This window comes from Erpetoichthys calabaricus, chromosome 12 (genome assembly GCF_900747795.2).
Source record: "Erpetoichthys calabaricus chromosome 12, fErpCal1.3, whole genome shotgun sequence".
Lineage (NCBI taxonomy): Eukaryota > Metazoa > Chordata > Cladistia > Polypteriformes > Polypteridae > Erpetoichthys > Erpetoichthys calabaricus.
Window position 1 is genome coordinate 53,612,901 of NC_041405.2, and position 15,026 is coordinate 53,627,926.

A 15,026-nucleotide genomic window follows, 5' to 3' on the forward strand; every position below is an offset into this window, starting at 1 on the left:
AACCAAGCATGAAGTCAAAGGAATTGTCTGTAAACCTCCGAGACAGGATTGTGTCGAGGCACAAATCTGGGGAAGGTTACAGATAAATTTCTGCTGCCTTGAAGGTTCCAATGAGCACAGTGGCCTCCATCATCCGTAAGTGGAAGAAGTTCGAAACCACCAGGACTCTTCCTAGAGCTGGTCGGCCATCTAAACTGAGCGATTGGGGGAGAAGGGCCTTAGTCAGGGAGGTGACCAAGAACCTGATGGTCACTCTGTCAGAGCTCCAGAGGTCCTCTGTGGAGAGAGGAGAACCTTCCAGAAGGACAACCATCTCTGCAGCAATCCACCAAGCAGGCCTGTATGGTAGAGTGGCCAGACGGAAGCCACTCCTTAGTAAAAGGCACATGGCAGCCCGCCTGGAGTTTGCCAAAAGGCACCTGAAGGACTCTCAGACCATGATAAAGAAAATTCTCTGGTCTGATGAGACAAAGATTGAACTCTTTGGTGTGAATGCCAGGCGTCACGTTTTTCAGCGGCAGGAAGTGGGAGACCAGTCAGGATAAAGGGAAAGATGACTGCAGCAATGTACAGAGACATCCTGGATGAAAACCTGCTCGAGAGCGCTCTTGACCTCAGAGTGGGGCGACGGTTCATTCTTTCAGCAGGACAAGGACCCTAAGCACGCAGCCAAGATATCAAAGGAGTGGCTTCAGGACAACTCTGTGAATGTCCTTGAGTGGCCCAGCCAGAGCCCAGACTTGAATCTGATTGAACATCTCTGGAGAGATCTTAAAATGGCTGTGCACCGACGCTTCCCATCCAACCTGATGGAGCTTGAGAGGTGCTGCAAAGAGGAATGGGCGAAACTGGCCAAGGACAGGTGTGCCAAGCTTGTGGCATCATATTCAAAAAGACTTGAGGCTGTAATTGCTGCCAAAGGTGCATCGACAAAGTATTGAGCAAAGGCTGTGAATACTTATGTACATGTGATTTCTCAGTTTTTTTATTTTTAATAAATTTGCAAAAAACCTCATGTAAACTTTTTTCACGTTGTCATTATGGGGTGTTGTGTGTAGAATTCTGAGGGAAAAAAATGAATTTAATCCATTTTGGAATAAGGCTGTAACATAACAAAAGGTGGAAAAAGTGATGCGCTGTGAATTCTTTCCGGATGCACTGCATTGCTGTTGTCCCACCTAGTCACCTGACCATGACGCTATAACTCACTTTTAAAAAGCCCAGGAGTTCGACATCTGAAGAGTTGACGTTGACCTTTTGGCCGTCAATTGCTGTAAGCTTCATAAGGCCCTTCTGTGGGACAGGGATAACGAAGGCTAATTAGATGTATGTGCCAGAGATGTCACGCAGTGGTGGCTACAAGAGTTGAATTTCATACACGTGTTTATCCAATAGTTTGATATCACTTAATTGAAACCTAGACAGTATATATTTTAGGGGTGGGAATCGACAGAGACCTATTGATGTGATACTACAATGATTTTTGCCTACCTATTCAACATCTGTTGGTATTTTTTAAATATTGCAATTTATTGCTGATTTTTATTTTTATTAAAAAGAGTTTGTCCCTAACTTGACATTTAAAATTCATTGTGAATAATACAATTTTAGAAACACTTTAAAGTATATATTTATTGAGTCAATAAGTAAACTTCATAACTGTATCCATATGAATAGAAATGTATGAGATTAAGAATTTAACATTGGCAGTGCTATGTCATGTGCACTGTTCCACTAGGTTGGCACATCAGTAATCAGCTTGTACTGTGATAGATCCAATAATTTCTGCTTTTGCTGCAGAGCATGAAAGGCCTTGGGTGCTTCTGTGGAAAACCCCAGTGATGTTTCTTTTTCTTTCTAGGAGCCACACAACAGCTGGTTCTCTAGTGTGCACTGAACTGCCAAGTTTAATATGTGCACATAGCATTTAACATGAGGAAGGCCGAGCACCTGAGCTGTAACAGTAATATCTGCCACATTGTGGGTGGCTAACACTCGCTGTTTTTCTTGAATTCCCCATTGTTCAGTGAAATTATAAAGTAGCTCTGCCATGTTAGTCCAGTATGACATTCATACTCGACTAAGGTTTGTAGGACTTGAGAGGATAAGCATTATACTTCAGTTCTGTGTTGTCTGTCTCAGTCTCTCCCCTTTATAGAATAACTTTTAATTCAGATTTAGCCTTGTTGTACAGTATATTTTGTAAATAGGTGTGCCTGCAAAAAAATGCATTGTGATAGAATATAACATATCCCAGCTGGAGAGTTGCTTTTTTCCATTTGAACGGGGAAATTGGAATTTCCAAGATCCAGAAGTTAAGTTTCAACTACTCAGAAAGGTGGGAAAGCCTCACTAACATCCAACCTCAAAATGCAAGTTGGCTACACCACGTATAAACAGAAGCTTTAGTATTAACTGTTTATTTGCACTTCGGTCTATTTGTGTCTCATTAAATCAGTCGTACATACAGTACTGTGCATTTTCTATCTGTGGACGAGTTGCTGCGGTGTTTGGATGCGCAAAATACTCACATAATGCAATGTTATCAACTTGTTCAGTAGTTGTCTGTATTCTAACAGAGCAAGCACCACATGGTGCTTTTCCTGGAGGTGTCTTTACTGGTTTTCTGAATGTTTTACTGAAATGAGGTCAACTAGGATGTGATGTCATTCTTAGCTCTGACTTCTGAGGTAAATGGAACGCAGTATTAGAATCATATTACAGAGTCCTGTATTTTAAATTACAGAGTATGGACGAAGGTCCTTACAAATTAAACATGCAGTAGAGTTTGTTATCTGTTTTCCCTTATCACAGCTGGTGGGGAATTTATTTAAAATTAGGGGGCTATGCCCCCTGCTTGCTTTGCTCTACCACCCCCTCCCTGCCCTCCCCCCCAGGGTGCGCTATGTGCCAGCCACTTCCCGTCTCTGCCGCTCACGTTGTGAATGGGGGGGGAGTGCGGAACTCATGCTAAGGAGATGCGGTCGGATCAGCTGCTGGCTTGCTGCTGCCAAGCTGCATGTTCTACTTGTCGCGCTGTGCGTCAATCATTTAAAAGCCTGTACAGCAGTTGTCCATTTGTCTCACTGTTCTTGTCTTGCAGAAGACGTTAAAGTGTCTCCGAGAAAATCAGGTATTGTCTCCTTCCAAAATTTTTTTTATAATAGATTGTGTCCAGAGGTTGTTACTTACAAGACATAGCTGTGGGCATGGCACCATCCAAGTTCATCTCCAGGTTGTGTCAAGCAATATGCATGCAAATATGAGTGGTATTACCACAGTACAGTGGAACTTCGGGTCACGACTGTAATTCATTCCAAAATTCTGGTCGCAACCCGATTTGGTCGTGACCCGAAGTAATTTCCCCCATAGGATTGTATGTAAATACAATAAATCCGTTCTAGACCGTATGAGCTGTATGTAAATATATATACGCTCTCTCTCTCTCTCTCTCTCTCTCTGCACAGGGAGAGACTGAACACGTGGAAATCATTGGCGTGGACGAACTGGAAGGGAAACTGGCTTGTTCGTCACCCGAGTGTGTGGTCATGAACAAATGCAAAAGTTTGGCAAACTTTTTAGTCGTAACCCAATTTGTACATGGTCCTAGACGTTCATGAACCTCGGTTCACAACCATAATTCGTTCTAAAACTCGTTGTAACCCGATTTGGTCATGACACGAAGTAATTTCCCCCATAGGATTGTATGTAAATACAATTAATCCATTCCAGACCATACGAACTGTATGTAAATATATTTTCTTTAAAGATTTTTAAGCACAAAAATAGTTAATTATACCATAGAATGCACAGTGTAGTAGTAAACTAATGTAAAGACATTGAATAACACTGAGAAAAACACCCAGGCTCCCTGCTCAGCTGCACACGCAGGCTCGCTCGCTCTCAGCTGCACGCGCTCTCTCTCTCTCTCTCTCTCTCAGCAGCACGTGAGCCTGCTCTCTCTCTCTCTCTCTCTCTCCTGCACCGGCTTTATTTATTTAGTTATTTATTAAAACTGGCCTTTTTGATGGGAGCTGTGGACCCGCTATACCACAGGAGGAAGCTGGGTTGAGAGGAGGTTACAGTTTTGAGGGAGAGTCCCTCTGCGTGATGCACCGAGAACAATGTACAGTACAGGGAGAGACTGAACATGTGCGGAAATCATCGACACGCACAAACCGAAAGGGAAACTGGCTTGTTCGTATACCGAGTGTGTGGTCGTGAACAGATGCAAAAGTTTGGCGAACTTTTTGGTCATAACTCGATTTGTACATGTTCCGACACGTTCATGAACTGAGGTTCCACTGTACTTGACTTTACCATGGCTGATTTTGTGTGTGGACGTAGTCAACTTAGGTTCTCCATTTATTTTGTGAAATCCAGCCAGTTCAGTCTTTAGATTTAAATTGCAACATTGCTGCATAAATCTGACAACAGCCTTGATCAGTCATGGTCTTGTTTTGTATTATTTTCAGGGCGCATTTTCCCTCAGTAAAATGTGTTTGTGTGCAGCAGCCACGTATGGACATTACTGCAAGTAAATGTATGTACTATGCATTCTAATTACAATAACTACCTCAGTAAGCTGTTATCATGGCAACAGCAAATGCTAACGGTCTATGGTGAGTAATCACATATTATGGTTTGTGGGTGGTTGCACACGTTTACATTTTGTTGATTGGAATGTCAGAATTTTTTCATTTAAAAATAGATTTTTTTAATCAGCCTGGCGATCCAATAATTCAGAATCATGAATGGTAAATGAAACTATTTTTTTTCTCACCCTAGTCTAGGTTGTGCATCATTTATATTTTATCTGTTAAAGCAGTGTTACAAAACCTTTATATAAAATGGTTTTCTCACGGATGTTGCAAGAAATTATTTGAGAAAATAACTGTAGGCAGGTTTTTAAAAAAACTCTTTTTAAAAATCTTTTTTATAATGGATTGTCTTTGGCAGTACATATTCTTGACAAGGCCCTGTGCTTATGAAAAGTACTCTTCCCTTGGACATTTTTACATTTTATTGTTATACAAACATATTTAATTAGGCTTTTTGTCACAGATCAACATAAAGACTCTTTAATGTCAAAGTCACAGCAGGTCCAAAATTAATTAATTTCTCTTCTGACTGACAGAATATTTTGCCCTTTAAATGTTTCCTGCTGTTAAGATTCATAAATTATGTGAAGATGTCAACCTAACCTTACCTAACATGAATATTTCATACAGTTTCTCAGGGCTTATGATTCTTGTCACATGTTTATTGAATTATCTTTTTTCCCCAGTTGTTATGATTTTAAGATTGCAGTTTTCATTACCTTGCATTTTTATTTTCATTATTTATTTATTTATTTCATCACATGATTTTCAGGTAGGACAATAATTAAACAAGAAAGCACTAAGTGTTCAGTATCTTATCTTTTCCTGCTAATTATCCATAATTTACAGCATTTTGGTAATTACTTATAGACATGTTTGATCTTTAATCCCCAGTTTTTGATTGAAATCGGTGGTTTTTATCTTAAGAATCAGTATGGTTTCTGGGAATTTGCAGGAATGATTTTTAAATAGGTCCATGCCTAGGTTGTACATATCCTCTCAAGTTTTCATAGAGAGTGGAGGTGCCAAACTTTCAGATACAGTCACATGCCTCTAATGTCCAAAAAAACCTTGCATTTTTTTTTTTCTAAAATATAGTTAAATAAATACTTCCAGAAAATGCGAACAGTACACAAAAGTTAGGCACATTCAAGAAAATTGGAGCTTTTGAATTGAAGAAGAGGCTCTTGACAAATGAATGAAAGTGGGAGGCAGGTCCAGTATTTATTTAACAGTATTTTAACAAAAATGCACGTGGGTTGGACCTTGTTAGCATACACTGAATAACTATAATATGGATTATGTGACACAAGTAACTTGGGATTTTATCATGAACATTTAATATTGTTTGGTACTCTTCAGCATTGGCATGGCTGAAGCCTGTGAAAGTTTATTTCCATTCTCCATGAAAAAATGAGATTAAAAATTTTTCTTAGGCATCACTACAAACAACACTGGGTAAAAAATAAATACATAAAAAGATAACCTTTGGGGGGAGTTTTACTTTTATGCAGAAATGTGCAGTATTGTACTGTTAAACGAGCATTTGAAACTTTCATTGGTGCTAGGATTTTTTTTTTTTTGTTAATGTACTAGGTGTCTTTGCCCCCTCCCACTCCCCCTCCCCACCTGTGCTACGCGCCAACCACTTTGTGTCTCTGCCGCTCGTGTTGTGAAGAGGTGGGCTGAACGCACCCCTAGGAGACGCAATCGCGTCCTCCGATACCCCCTCTTAAATAGTGATACAATGGGAAACACACAGTTTTTTTTTTTGTTTTTTTTTTAACCTCCTCTTTGCTCAATCAACTGCTGGCTTACTGTGCTGCGTGATCTACATTTTACTTGGTGCACTTCTGTCATATCACATATATCCATATATTCAATCTCTTTTTGCTTTTACCTATTCATCAATATCGCATTGAATTTTGATCCCGTGTTTGGAATTACATCGTGACAACGTAATGTATAACTGCCCGTGAGTGAATATCGTTTCTTTCTTTCTGCAAGAAATGCGTCTGACATAACCACGCAGGACTTTTCCAAATCTCTTTGCATAAGCTCCTGTCTCTCGGGGCTTCCGGACCCGGGCATGATTGCATCTCTTGACACAAAGACTTGTCTTGCGGGATATGAAAGTGTCTCTGAGACAATCACGTCTCATCTCCTTCCAAGATTTTTTTTTATTATAAGAGAGATAAATTATAATAGAGTTTAAATATCATAAACATATTTTGTCTTTCTTTAATTGTAAAGGACTAAGTTTTAGAGCAAAAAAAAGAGTGTGTTCTGTGATGGAGTGGCTACTTTTCCAGAGCTAATCCTGCTTTGAGCACAGTGCCATCAGCATAGACTGTGGCTATATTGAAAATGAATTAGATTAAATGTCTTCCTTATATTAAAATATCCATGTATATAATTTAGAAATACCATTCACAATATTATTGTAATTGATAGGTGTAGCTGTTGATATACAGTAGTCTAGTACATTTAATCATGTAGTACATTAGTTTGTTTTTTGTTTTTTTTACAAAAAAAAAACAGAAAAAGTGAGGAAAGGGACATATATAGAAGTTAGTTGCAACTGTGCTTCTCTCTGTTGGTGGTGTCTTTCCTCAGCCAGCTAATCCTGTGAGAAAGAAAGTGGTGCTCTCCCCACAACTGGTACCCTGTATCTACTTTATAACTTGAATCACTCAAGATATGCAGTCAAAGTATAAACAATTAAAAAAAAAAACAAAAAAAAAACACAGTATTTATTAAATTGAATAGAAGCACCATAAAAAATGAAATAAATGTTAGAAAATATTAGTGAAAAGTGAGTAATCGCAAATCTGGATGTAAATAATGTATTAAAATATACTCTTACTTCAAAGTCAAAAAACTTCAACAATACTTTCCATAAAGATATGAAAGCTGAAGAAAATTGAAACATCTGTGTCAGAGGAGGAGTGTCCTCTTGGGTCGCTTATTTAGATTTAGCCATCAGGCCAATGCATGAACAGCATCTTTAATGTCCCGGTGGTTGAAGTCTCTTTCTCACCCCTAGACGGTTTGTCCTTTTACAGTGCATCCGGAAAGTATTCACAGCGCATCACTTTTTCCACGTTTTGTTATGTTACAGCCTTATTCCAAAATGGATTAAATTCATTTTTTTCCTCAGAATTCTGCACACAGCACCCCATAATGACAACGTGAAAAAAGCCTTTGCTCAATACTTTGCCGATGCACCTTTAGCAGCAATTACAGCCTCAAGTCTTTTTGAAAATGATGCCACAAGCTTGGCACATCTATCCTTGGCCAGTTTCGCCCATTCCTCTTTGCAGCACCTCTCAATCTCCATTAGGTTGGGTGGGAAGCATCGGTGCACAGCCATTTTAAGATCTCTCCAGAGATGTTCAATCGGATTGAAGTCTGGGCTCTGGCTGGGCCACTCAAGGACATTCACAGAGTTGTCCTGAAGCCACTCCTTTGATGTCTTGGCGGTGTGCTTAGGGTCGTTGTCCTGCTGAAAGATGAACCGTCGCCCCAGTCTGAGGTCAAGAGCGCTCTGGAGCAGGTTTTCATCCAGGATGTCTCTGTACATTGCTGCAGTCATCTTTCCCTTTATCCTGACTAGTGTCCCAGTCCCTGCCACTGAAAAACATCCCCACAGCATGATGCTGCCGCCACCATGCTTCACTGTAGGGAGGGTATTGGCCTGGTGATGAGCGGTGCCTGGTTTCCTCCAAACGTGACCCCTGGCATTCACACCAAAGAGTTCAATCTTTGTCTCATCAGACCAGAGAATTGTCTTTCTCATGGTCTGAGAGTCCTTCAGGTGCCTTTTGGCAAACTCCAGGCGGGCTGCCATGTGCCTTTTACAAAGGAGTGGCTTCCATCTGGCCACTCTACCATACAGGCCTGATTGGTGGATTGCTGCAGAGATGGTTGTCCTTCTGGAAGGTTCTCCTCTCTTCACAGAGGACCTCTGGAGCTCTGACAGAGTGACCATCGGGTTCTTGGTCACCTCCCTGACTAAGGCCCTTCTCCCCCGATCGCTCAGTTTAGATGGCCGGCCAGCTCTAGGAAGAGTCCTGGTGGTTTCGAACTTCTTCCACTTACGGATGATGGAGGCCACTGTGCTCATTGGGACCTTCAAAGCAGCAGAAATTTTTCTGTAACCTTCCCCAGATTTGTACCTCGAGACAATCCTGTCTCGGAGGTCTACAGACAATTCCTTTGACTTCATGCTTGGTTTGTGCTCTGACATGAACTGTCAACTGTGGGACCTTATATAGACAGGTGTGTGCCTTTCCAAATCATGTCCAATCAACTGAATTTACCACAGGTGGACTTCAATTAAGCTGCAGAAACATCTCAAGGATGATCAGGGGAAACAGGATGCACCTGAGCTCAATTTTGAGCTTCATGGCAAAGGCTGTGAATACATATGCTTTCTCAATTTTTTTTATTTTTAATAAATTTGCAAAAATCTCAAGTAAACTTTTTTCACATTGTCATTATGGGGTGTTGTGTGTAGAATTCTGAGGGAAAAAAATTAATCTAATCCATTTTGGAATAAGGCTGTAACATAACAAAATGTGGATAAAATGATGCGCTGTGAATACTTTCCGGATGCACTGTATGTCCAAAAACTACACCTGAGATACCTGATCTTGTGATGTTAGGCACAGATTACTGGCTAACTGCTCTGCTGATAGATTGCTTGTCCCAGAAACTTTGATTATTAAATTACGTGCGAAATACCCTGTTGGAAGAAACTGTTGTATAATCTGTATTTTTCCCAATTTTTATTTTCTCGTTTACGAAGTGTAGTAAAAAGTTTTGGAATTGTCCAAAGATTCAATGTTGAGATTTCAATGAATCTCAGTGTTTTAGACCTCCCTTGCTTTCTCGTATACAAAGTATGAGGAAAGTATTGGAATCCTCCAAAAATTCCATTTCAAGATTTTAATTAATCTTTACATTTTAGAGACCTGGGGCCTCATGTATAAACGGTGCGTACACACAGAAATGTTGCATACGAACATTTCCATGCTCAAATCGCGATGTATAAAACCTAAACTTGGCGTAAAGCCACGTACATTTCCACGGTACCTCATACCATGGCGTACGCAATTTCTCCGCTCGGTTTTGCAGACTGGCAGCACCCAGCGTCAAAGCAGTGCTACTGTTCCTGTGTGGTTACCTTTTCTTTCTTAGACCCACATTCCTGAAGCGGCTTTATAAATACACTGAAATTAACTGCATATTGTTTATTAGTGTAATGCATCTGATTGTAATTAACCTGTAGCAATATAATGGTCCAGGGAATAGCCATAGTATTCCAAATACCATAACTGCTTTAGCATTGTTACGCTCACTGCATCTTTTTCTTCTTTCAGCTGCTCCCGTTAAGCGTTGCCACAGCGGATCATCTTTTTCCATATTACTCTCACTGCACCACTTGGAGTATTTATATTACTGTATCTGAGTGGGGAATAACAGCAGCAGCTGATCGGAAAGAGAATTATCGGTATACAGTTTCAAGCACACACTACCCCAGCCATGGCAAAACGCGTCAAAGCCTTTCCTGTACAGATCTCGCGTTTCAGAAACAGTTTCATCCCAAGATCTATAAATGCACTCAATCAGTCCATCAAGTGCTCCTTGTAGAACTGTTTGTACTTATTAATAATATTGCACAACCTGAGCCACTTTATAAAGCGCGTATGATGACGATATCATTTTTAAGATGAAATGCATCAAAATATGTTGCTTATAGTATACAGATAAAACTTTAACTTCATTTAAATAATCTGTATTGTTAATAATTAAACATGTGAGGACACGGTGCCGCAGTGCTAGCTAGTTCACGGATAGCTCCTGCCTTGCGCTGTATTATTGCTGGTGCTGACGCGACACTGGAAGGATAGACGGACAGAATAATTAAACATGTACTACAAAGATATTTCAATGTTCCTTAAAAGTTTTGAAGAATCGGCGTTCTAAGCTTACAGATGGCTTAACGTCTATTGCAGAGCTGATTGTGTGGCGATTGGGTATCTGGAGAAAGAAAAGTAAGGACAGGAATTGGAGGTTAGTACGTTTGAAAGAGACAGTACTTCTGTAATAAATTATTTCATTGAAGGGCGCTCATGGCGCAGCAAGCCTCTTGCATGAGATATGAACAATCACTGCGCCACCGTGTTCCCATGTTTAATAACATGCTTTCATTCCTATCATCAAGAAAAAGATATCACGTATACATCTCAGTATTTTAATTATTCAGAGAGCTGTAATATCACGAATGTAATGGATTCTGTGTCCTGTTGGAGAAAGAGAAAGAACGGAAGCACGTAGTGATTCACACACATAGAGCACATAGAAGATCAAACACAGAACAAAGCATTTAACGTGCTACTTGAGAAACTAGTAAAATAAACGATTTTTTAAGATGAAGTTTATGATGTTCTACTTTAATGACAAAATAAACTACATGATTAAAGTGGAAATTTCGAGATTAAAGTTGACATTTCATGCTTTTTTCCCACTGTGTGCCTGTTCTTTTCCTCTGTACCCTAATAAGCTTTCATATGACACTCAGACTGTCCGCTACAAGTCGCCTTTTCACGCCAACTTTGATATGTGATTTCTTTTTTATTTCGGGCACTGTGCGACTTTGTGAACTTGAGCTTTCGAGTTTCTCCGACACTATGTCACTCGATCAACTTTCTTTTGTTGATTATACCACTGTTTAAACCAACAAATAGTATGTTTTTCCTTTGCCTCCAGTTGGTATTCGCTGAAATTATTATATTTTCTCCCGTGTTTTTCCCATTGTCTTTTCACAGAAGGCTATTTATATCGATTTGCATATTCAAAGAGGCATAATTCTGGGAGGAGTTGGGGTGGGACAGAAGGCGCGTGCACGTGCGTTACTTTTCACGCTGATCGGGATTTATGTAGTGGAAGAACGTGAAAGTTTGCGTATGCACAGATTCTTGCATCTGGATTTTTCTGTGCGTACACACATTCCCGCTTTTGTGCTTACGTCATGTTATAGTGTGAGTTCTACGCACGGCGTTATACATGAGGCCCCTGGTCCGAAAAGACCATTTTTGCAATTATGTCTGTGTGTGTGTGTGTGTGTGTGTGTGTGTGTGTGTGTGTGTGTGTGTGTGTGTGTGTGTGTGTGTGTAAACACAATAATTTGAGTACACTTTCATTTAGGTCAACCAGGTTTTGCATACAAGTATAGTATTAAGTATAAAACGTAGATTTCTATCAACCTTTGGGCTATTTCCGTTAATCGGAAGTGGTACTTTACCTTTTATTCATGCAGCTGCAGAGTCTGACTTATTCAACTTTACTTTTATAATAATTGTTCAATATATTATGAATTTGATTTGATTTGCTGTTGATAGTTCTTTAATGTACATAATATAAAAATATAATCAATGTCTTGTGGTTTTCTCCTCAAATATCCATCCCTGTATCTGAGTATATGAGAGAGTCTCGAGGAGACCACTCCCTATTTTTTTGTGATGTACTGATGCAGTCTTTATAGATTTTTTTTTTTTTTCCATTATGACTCATTGCATTTATTTTTGATGAACAGCAATGAAGTTGTGCTTCTTCCATGCTCACTGTGCAGGCTGAGCTCACAATAAAATTTTCACTTTGATACTGATATCAGCTTACACACCTCAGTACCAATACCAAAATAGTACCCAGGCAAATAGCATTCCCCTGGCCATACACACTCATACCTTCCTACTTTGCTGCACTACTTTTATTATGAAGTGCCCCTCCACCCTCGGAGTTTGTAGTGCATCAATATAAAAATAAATTGGTCGTATACAGTAGCATAACTTTCTTCCTGTATAGAACTAATGGCAGGTTTACCTGAACGAGCAACAGCTCTTACAATCTGGAAACATAGTGTTAGCAGAATTTGCCGATATAATGTTAACAGCACAGACTAATTGTTTGGTTTTTGTTTTGCAAAATTAGAATTGGGGAATAAGACTCCATGTTTTCATTCTGACTTTATTGTTACTTGAAACACATAAATAGGAGAGACAGTAATGAATGTCATGGGCTATACTGTGCTTTTTCTGTGAACCAATGTTTTTGTTCTTTTCAACTGATTATTTAAATTGTCTATTACATTTTCTGATAGGGCCGCTGCAGTATCGGATTCATAACTAGCATTCACAAAAGCATTTCTGAACTGTAAATGTCCCCTAAAACAACAATTAATAAACCATTCATTGTATTCTTTGTATGGGACAGTACTAATACTACTGTTAACTTTAAATGTAACTTTATAATAAAAAATTTAAAATAGTGACAATTCAGTATTTCAGTTATAATTGAGATGTCCTCAAACTTACATGAATAAACCTTTTAGGAGAGCTGGTGATTTGGATCATCTGCGTCTCATTACTTTCTCCACTTTTTTTACATTCTCACCTTTACATAATTTGAATAAGGTTTTGTTCTACTCTGTCATTTCATCTTTTCTAAAGAGCTTCAAATCTGCTCATTCTACTTTTATCAATAAAAAGTTTGTATATTTGTATGTGCTATTGTAGTTTATATGTACTTTATAAAGTAAAGGTTTTTATTTGTGTGTGTGGTTTTTTTTTATCTGGTTAATTCAAAACCTATTAATGTTTAATTAATTTGTGCACTATGTACTTTTGCCATATGTAATATTTTGTTTTATTGTTTCACCCAGGTCTCTCTAGATAGTAAGAATGCAATGATGTTCTTTGACCCTACCTTCCAGACTACCGAAAGCCTTAGAGAAGCAATTGATGATATGGGATTTGAAGCTAGTGTCTCCGTTTCAGCTGTCTCTCAAGTTATACCCACAGAAACAAGCCTTTTCAGTTTGGGAATGTTACCCAGTTCCTACCAAGATCAAGTGCTCAAAGAGCTATGCCAAATAAAAGGTGTTTTAGATGTTAAGATAACTCCTGACCTGAACAATGTGGCAGTAACATTTATGCAGACGTTTATAAATGCCAGTCAAATTAAAGGACTTATTCAAAACTTGATTGATGCTTACTTAAATGAAGGTAATTCTGACCCACTTGAAGGTTCTAATTTAGTTTCTACAAATGAAGTCACGATAAAAATGAAGATAGAGGGCATGCCATTTATGTCCTGTGCTACTTCTATTGAAGAAAAGGTTGGAAAGCTAAAAGGAGTCAAGAGCATTAATGGTGAGCAAGCTTGAAAGAGTTTTTAATAAATATTTTGTGTTTTGTCCATAGGCAAAGAAAAAAAATACTTAATATACTTTCTATAGAGACAATATTTTGTTTTTCCATTTTAAATAAAAATATGCACATTCTAAAATTACATTTCTGGTTTAGGTTTCTGATATAGTATTATTGATTTTTATTAGAAGCCCAAAATAATGTATGATTTTTCCCAGTTATGGTTAGTTTGACTTGCCAAAAAAATAATTCATCAGATTTTAAGAACAGTTCAACTTCCCTCAAAAGATTTTCTTGTATTCTTCTCCTATTTTTTTATTTTCTAGATAAGTCCAGCTACGTAATCTGGGTCAAAACCCATTATTACCATAAATTTAAAGTGTTTCTTTGAGTATCATGCAATTTAAAATGTAACTAACGAGTATTGATATCCTCTCCTTTCTTTTTGTTTTAGTTTCTATGAAAGAAGAAGAAGCAACTGTTATTTACCAACCACATCTCATCGCAGAAGAAGAGATACTCAGACAGATATCTGCAGCTGGATTCAAGGCATTCACTGAAAAACAACCTTTGACGCCTAAGCTAAAACCTAATTTTGAAACTATAAACAATACAAAATTTCCTGACACACTATCTTCAAGACTAAGCCCTAAAAAAGATAATAGTATATTATCAGTTGTTCTTCAAATAGAAGGCATGCACTGCAATTCTTGTGTTGTCAATATCCAGAAAAATATATCTGAACTTTGTGGTGTGAACAGTGTTCGTGTCTCTTTAGAAGACAAGGCAGCTACAATCAGATACACTCCAAAATTGATAAGTATAAATAGCCTAAAGAAAACTATTGAGGATCTTCCTCCAGGAGAATTTAAAGTAGTAAGTGAACGTATCATCAATTCATCTGTCCCTGAGCCGCAATTCATAAACAGTTCAAGTCAGCCCTTGACATCTACAGCTGTTGTTTGTATAGAGGGAATGACCTGCAACTCGTGTGTACAGTCTATTGAAGAAAAGTTGTCAAGGCGAAAGGGTGTGCGGTCTGCAAAAGTGTCGTTGATACACCAGAAAGGTGTTTTTGAGTTTGACCCAATGGTAACTACACCAGAAGAAATAAGGGATGCAGTAGAAGACATGGGATTTGAGGCCTTCCTTCCTGGTAAATGTAACATTATATTATTTATTCGTCATCCTCATATTACCTGCTTTATCTTTC

General features: G+C 38.7%; 1 protein-coding gene across 2 annotated transcripts in view; it reads left to right on the forward strand.

Moving 5' to 3' along the window:
- Positions 1-15,026, forward strand: part of LOC114662180 (copper-transporting ATPase 1) — a 140,704-nt gene that overhangs the window by 35,432 nt on the left and 90,246 nt on the right. For both annotated transcript variants that reach the window (XR_003717965.2, XM_028815542.2), the window contains exons 3-4: positions 13,327-13,816; positions 14,268-14,969. Coding sequence is in view for 1 of the 2 variants with exons in the window: in XM_028815542.2 (XP_028671375.2) it covers positions 13,327-13,816; positions 14,268-14,969 (1,192 nt within the window). In the remaining variant the exon portion in view is untranslated. The remainder of the gene's footprint in view (positions 1-13,326; positions 13,817-14,267; positions 14,970-15,026) is intronic.